Raw genomic sequence first — 6,586 nt, 5'->3', positions numbered from 1 at the left:
ATGTAGCCTATGTAGGGCAAATTTGAATGTTTCCATTTTTTGGAGAGTTCTTGCACTGTTTTGTGATATAATTCTGGTGTTTAAACATCCAGATCACGAAGAACACCTTTGAATTGTTAGGAATATTCTTTCTTAGCACAGCAGAGTAAAATGCACTTATATTTCCTGTTGAGTGTTTTATACATCGTAACAAAATGAAAGAAAGAAAACACCATACAAACCAAACACTGAACACTAATAAACATGAGTCAATTTGGAAATAATTTCTTGCTTTTTGAAATTGTATTGATAACATGTGATGTTTCCGGGGTCAGTTTGGACAATACGTGATGTGAGATCTGGAACAAACTCCGTATGCTGATGAAGATCGTGTGATACATTCAAAAGCTCCACAGCAGAAACTAAATAGGCCCTGATGGCTGGAGTCACACAATATTGAAGATAGAATATTTTTGTGCAAATTTAAGAATTGGAACAGGGTTCATTTGCCACAACGTTGTGTTATTAGATCAAATGTATATATATATATATATATATATACACACACATATATATAGTGTTTTTTACCTTACATTTTTTTTAACTAATGTTTTTAACTAATCCCCCCCACAAAATGTGTTTGCTTATTATCACCTCACCAGGATGTTGGAGCCTCTCTGAGGACGGTGATTAAAGTGATGACGGTGATGATGACGATGATGGATTTTTCACTGAGGGATGTGATGATACATGGGTTAAATTATTGCATGTATAACAATAATAATAATAATAATAATAATAATAATAAGAGTAATATTCATACTCATAATAATAATCAAAACAATACTAAAAAGAGTAAAAGTACTACTGCTAATAATAATAATAACAATAATCATAATAGCAATACTAATACTGCTAATAATAACAATAATAATAATAGTAATACTACTACTGCTAATAATGATAACAATAATAATAAGAGTAATACTACTACTACTACTAATAATAAGAGTACTACTAATAATAATAATAATAATGATAATAATAACTATAATAATAATAATAATAATACATTTACTCTATACAGCACCTTTCAAAAAACAGGTTTACAGTGTTTCACAGGCATATAAACAGAAAGAACACATACTTACACTTTGAAGGAGACACTGAGGTTGTCCCACACTCGTGTCATCAAGTTTTTAGTTTTCTTTGATTCTTCTTCTATTCATTTCTGATGTTTTTCTTATGATTAAATCAACTCTCATTGGTTACTTACATGGATTTTAAATCTATGGTTCAATCTATGGATCAATCTCAAAGCACACACACAGAGAAACGGAACGATGTCGCCCTCTCGTGGCCACCGGTGGAAGTGCCGCTCCGGGATGAACTGTGACCCGGAAGAGCCTCGTGGTGTTTTTTCCTGGTTCCACACGTGTGTCGCGATCTGCTCCACAGCATCCGACCAACATGGCTGCGTGCAGTGCGGAGGAGCTGCTGGCCCAAGCGGAGAGGGACGAGGCGGAGAAGCTGCGGAGCATCACGGTCCACAAGGAGCTGGACCTGGAGTTCGACGTCGGGAACCTGTTGGCATGCGACAAGAACCGCGTCGAGTCCCGGGACTTCAGGGCCCTGAGGAAAGAGGACTTCCTGCGGTCGTTGGCCCGCGACAACACGCAGCTCCTCATCAACGAGCTCTGGAAGCTCCCCACGGAGCGGGTGGAGGAGGCGATCGTGGCCAAGTTGCCGGTGCCGGCGACCCCGCTGCCCCGAGAGAAGCCGCCCCCGAAGCCCCGACCCCCGACCAAGTGGGAGCAGTTCGCCAAGCTGAAGGGGATCCAGAAGAAGAAGAAGACCAACCTGGTGTGGGACGAGAACGCCAAGGACTGGAGGAGGCGCTGGGGCCACAAGAGGGCCAACGATGAGACCAAGGACTGGCTGATCGAGGTGCCGGTGACCGCAGACCCCAACGAGGACCAGTTCGCCAAGCGGGTCAAAGCCAAGAAGGAGCGGGTGGCCAAGAACGAGCTCAACCGCCTGAGGAACATCGCCCGGTCGCAGAAACTCAAAGTGCCCGGCGTGGGTCTGACCCCCAGACTCCAGCAGAACAAGGACGAGCTATCCCGAGCCGTGAGCGTGGCCAGGACCTCCACTGCCTCCGTGGGCCAGTTCCAGGACCGGCTGCCCAAGGAGAAGGCGCCGAAGAACACCGGCAAGAGGAGGAAGTTCGAGCCCCTCATCGGCGACTTCCCCGGCGAGAGGAAGAAGCAGCTGGAGCTCCTGAGGGTCCTGGGCACCAAGAACCCGCAGCTGAACATCACCAAGGCCGTGAACAAGCAGATGAGGGAGGAGGACAGAGAGGAGGCCGCCAAGAGCAGGAAGATGGCAGGGAAGAAGGGACGCAAGGGGGGCACGTCAGGGAAGGGTGGGAAAGGCAAGGGAGGAGGTGGGAAAGGCAAAGGAGGAATGGGAGGAAAGGGGGGAAAGGGAGGAATGGGAGGAAAGGGAGGAATGGGGGGTAAAGGTGGTAAAGGTGGTGGTGGAGGAGGGAAGAAGAGATCTAAACCTGGGATGCATTGAGGACTCTCGCCTCCTGTGTCTCCTGGCTGTGCCTTGGCATCAACACATCCGTGATGCAACATTCAAATGACTGATGACGATGATGATGAAGAGGAGGGTGATGATGTGACTGTGCAGGATGTATGTGGCTCTTCCACCTCATATAAATGTTTAAAAAAAAAAAAAAACTTCACTGTAAATAAAAATCCCATGACTGCCTCTCCGAATCCAGAATTTATTGACATCTCAGCTCCACATTGAAAGATTAACCAGGTTATTTCAAACATTAGGACACACTGACTAAATAATAACATTCACGTGTGATTGGTCGACCGATTGAAAATGACCCGGAAACTAGTTTTTAGCAGCGTCTAATTGTTGTAAGTCAGTTTTCACAACTTGCCAAACTTCTTCTCTCATGTGTTGCTTTTGTTTTATAGCATCGTGAAAATTGACTTTGGGTTTGTAAGTTGGTCAAAATGAGCAATTTGTAGATGTCAAAGGTTAAAATATAAAAGTATACACCTTGTTTTTTTTCATTAAAGAAATTGAAATGTGCATTGCTTTTTTTTTATTGTGCAAGATAGTTTGGTGACCAACACAAGACAACAGGGGGAATACGATTTAATCACAGCAATGAAGTACAAATATAGAAAAGGGAAGTGGGATTTATCACTGCTAATAATAATGATTCAAGACAAAACATCTGTTAAATTTAGGTTTATCTTCTAAATTGTCACAGGTCAGTGTTGTGAAGCACAAACCAGGAAATCACAATTTGCACCAGAGTAACACAACTTCAAAATAAAATCAATGCACTGCAGCTGTTATAACATTTTTTTTTTTTTTGTGCAATGATGCTCAGAGAAAGGTTCAAAAACCTGCTCAGTTAATTTTATCATTCTGACATAGACACACTAATATTATATCATAATATATTTTCTGTTAATCAGATTATTTAAGCAACAGATTGAACTTTATCGTTCATATGGTGCACAATGTGTTTTTAATACCTTCTTCATATAAACTGATCTAAATTGTCCAAACACATAAATGAACTCTGGGCTGCTCAGCTCTCACTCACTGTGTTTTTTTTCTTCCTAGAAGTAAACATCAGATCGGTTTTCTAAGCGGCTTAGCTGTGGTTGTTGCTTATGTAAAGGCTTTGCTTTGGCCTCAGTGTCTAGACTGAAGGCTGAGTGCTGAACTGGGAGCAGAGGGAAGTGTGGCTGATCATCTCTTCAAGCAAGATTAACCTTCAGTGATATTGTGGGTGTCTGAAATCCATAAAAACGTGTTAATAACAAATTTGAGATGCACATTTGTATAAGATGACTCTAACTAATAGTGTTTTGGTCTAAATGATTTCACGTTCAAGTGTTTTAGAGCCGTGTGTGTATGTGTGACTCCTGAGATAATGAGGTGAATTAGTGGCCTCATCCATTTACAAGTGTTTCCTCTTTCAGACGCTGGACTAACAAACTTGTTGAGCAGCTAATCCGGGGACCTGCTTCAACCTGAAATCCTGGTAACAGCTTGTAATTCATGTGGGGAAATAAAATGCACATTTTACATGTAACATAAATCAAATTGGTTTACTTTATTGTCCCCATGGAGACATTTTTCTTAATAAAACAACTAAAACAGACCCAGAATAATAATGCAGAATAAAAGTGAGTTGAATATTGAACCTGCCCTAAAGACACTTAAAAAGATAAAACACTAAAAGGATACAAGTTATATAAAGTTAGAGAAGTCACGGTGCAAGTGTAATAAACATTTGCAGGTTTGCCGGACAAGTCCAGCTAGAAATGAACATGTGGCTGATCTCTCATGTTATTGATGGATGCTCTTTCATCGCAGCTCACAGCCAAGGTGGTGATGGTGATGAACGGGTGGGGGGGCATGAGAGGGGGGGGGGGGGGGGGGGGGGGGGGGGGGGGGGGGGGCGCTTCAATCACCATCTGTTGAACAATGCGCCACCCTGTCCACCCTCCCTCCCCAAGCCGCCATTCATCTTTGTCCCTGCTCACCCAGGCCCATGGAAAATGGGCCACAGTCAATAACCCCAAATCAATCAGGCCCTGTTGATGAGGGGAAATTATGAATTCTCATCCACGTCAGGCGGAAAGTGGCAGCGGCCTCCAAACTCATCTTGCTGGTGACCAGATGGTCAAACAACAATAGGGATGAAGATGAGGTGGTCAAGCATGAGCTCGGGGATGAAGGCCGCCTTGTATCCCACATGCAGCTGACATTCAAAATGTTGAAAACAGATCTGTATCTGCAGATATTTCACTTAAAAACCCAAATCAGCCTCATAATCTTACACTTTTCTGCACTCAACTTAGATTTTTTGGTTTGTGTGTCTCTCCAGTCTTGTGCTGCGCATGCTTGTGTATGTGTGTGTGTGTGTGTGTGTGTGTGTGTGTGTTGCACTCTAGGGAGGATGTGTTGTTGCTTGTGGCCAGCTCCAGTCAGCGCTGCAGTGGATTAGTCAGCTGCATTTATTTAAAGGTAGTGCACGGAGAGAGTGAGCGCAGGAGCCAGTGTGCAAGTAGCAGATCCACCGAGATGCAGCGCATCTACATGCACAGCCATGAGCACTTTGAGGTGTTCACCACCGTCCTTGCTCCACAAGGTGAGTGGAATCATATCTGCAGTGAAGCGTGGCGTAGCATGACATTATTTACAGTGAGAGGAAGATGGCACACCAATGTCAGATTAATGAATAATGATGTAAATCTGTTTTCTCTGTGTAAAGGGCATAGCTGCATGCACATATATGTGCATGCAGCTATGTGAAGAGGATCAGATGTGCACTTGCAGACATGGCATTTGATCAAATAAGCTTTTTTCCCTGCTGATTCACAGGGAGGTGTCGATACAGGACAGATGCGGAGAAGGCAAGTTAACCATTCATCTCAATACAAAAATCCACTCACTGATAGAAAGCTTCAGTCTTTGGCTGCATGTTGTTGATCACATCCACTTTTAATCACAAAAATAGAAAACAACATTTCCTAAATCCCCAAGTGTTGCATCTGCCCCACATTGATTGATATGAGTTTGACATTGAAATTATGTAAAGTCAATTTCCTGCAGCTCCATTATGTGTCTCATTTATATAATTCCTGGTGCCGTATTTAGGCGGAACACATAATGAAGAGTACACCCAGATTCAGGGTTTCTATTTCACCCCACAGCCCGTTAATCTCAGAGTCTTGACACGTAAACCTCTCCATTCACTTAGTGCGACCTGTCAACTGCCAAGTGCACTCGGACTCTGACGACAGCTTTTATCGCCGCAGCCAAAGAGCAGTGCAGCAGACACCTGATCTGAATGATTTGAAAATGCATCTGGCCATTTCTAGCAGAGTAAAGCGGTCAGTGTCCCTCTTGTCCATTAGATGGTGGTGGTGCACAGCTACAGGCCCCACTGGCCAGAGGAGCTGGAGCTGTGTCCAGGTGACGTAGTCCTGGTGCTGTCCAAGCATGAGGAGGGGATTTGGTTTGGGCGGAGGCAGGATGGCCAGCAGGGCCACTTCCCCGCCTCCTGTGTGATGGAGCTGAGCCAGGTTGGTTTCTTTTTTTTTTTCCTGCCTGAATGTGCTCAGCAATGCAGCAGGACGGACATGATGCTCAATGTCTGAGGGCAGATCGTGGTTTAAATTCTATATCTTAGAACAGTGAAGGGTTTAAGCGTCTTACTATGAGGATTAGGAGTTGATATGATCACAATATATCGAAAATAGTAAACATTTATTATTTTGTTTGAGATATTTCTGTCTCACGCTGTTTTTCTGTGTTATTTAAATTCTTAATTTAATTATACCTGAGATTGAGAAACTCTGATTGTTGCATATTCAGCCATGAATATTTTAAAAAAAAGAACATAAATATCCCCAATGATGTGGAGGATCCAGTGTTTCTTGGATTGGATTGGAAAAGCACCCCAATAGAAATGTAATGCAAGTTACAGAGAAATACTTCATTAACAGGAGAGCTCGACTACTTTCCTATCCCTACAGGTTTATACCATGTTTGA

At 43.2% G+C, this 6,586-nt stretch overlaps 2 protein-coding genes across 3 annotated transcripts in view; both read left to right on the top strand.

Annotated features, from left to right (window-relative positions):
• The first annotated feature begins 1,386 nt into the window (after nt 1-1,386).
• rrs1 (ribosome biogenesis regulator 1 homolog) lies at nt 1,387-2,757 on the top strand. The gene has a single exon (XM_034571982.1). It carries the CDS (start codon nt 1,450-1,452, stop codon nt 2,557-2,559), a length of 1,110 nt encoding a protein of 369 aa, XP_034427873.1. The 5' UTR covers nt 1,387-1,449; the 3' UTR covers nt 2,560-2,757.
• A 2,209-nt stretch (nt 2,758-4,966) lies between these two features.
• Nucleotides 4,967-6,586, top strand: part of LOC117753717 (vexin-like) — a 4,688-nt gene continuing 3,068 nt past the window's right edge. The window contains exons 1-3 of one of the 2 annotated variants that reach the window (XM_034571989.1): nt 4,967-5,179; nt 5,413-5,444; nt 5,949-6,116. In XM_034571989.1, the coding sequence (XP_034427880.1) occupies nt 5,113-5,179; nt 5,413-5,444; nt 5,949-6,116 (267 nt within the window). In that variant the 5' untranslated portion in view covers nt 4,967-5,112. The remainder of the gene's footprint in view (nt 5,180-5,412; nt 5,445-5,948; nt 6,117-6,586) is intronic. The other variant, XM_034571988.1, reaches the window with a different exon arrangement.

The sequence above is a fragment of the Hippoglossus hippoglossus genome, chromosome 20, assembly GCF_009819705.1.
Source record: "Hippoglossus hippoglossus isolate fHipHip1 chromosome 20, fHipHip1.pri, whole genome shotgun sequence".
Lineage (NCBI taxonomy): Eukaryota > Metazoa > Chordata > Actinopteri > Pleuronectiformes > Pleuronectidae > Hippoglossus > Hippoglossus hippoglossus.
Note: the sequence above shows the minus strand (reverse complement) of the source record. Positions and strands in the feature narration are given on the sequence as shown.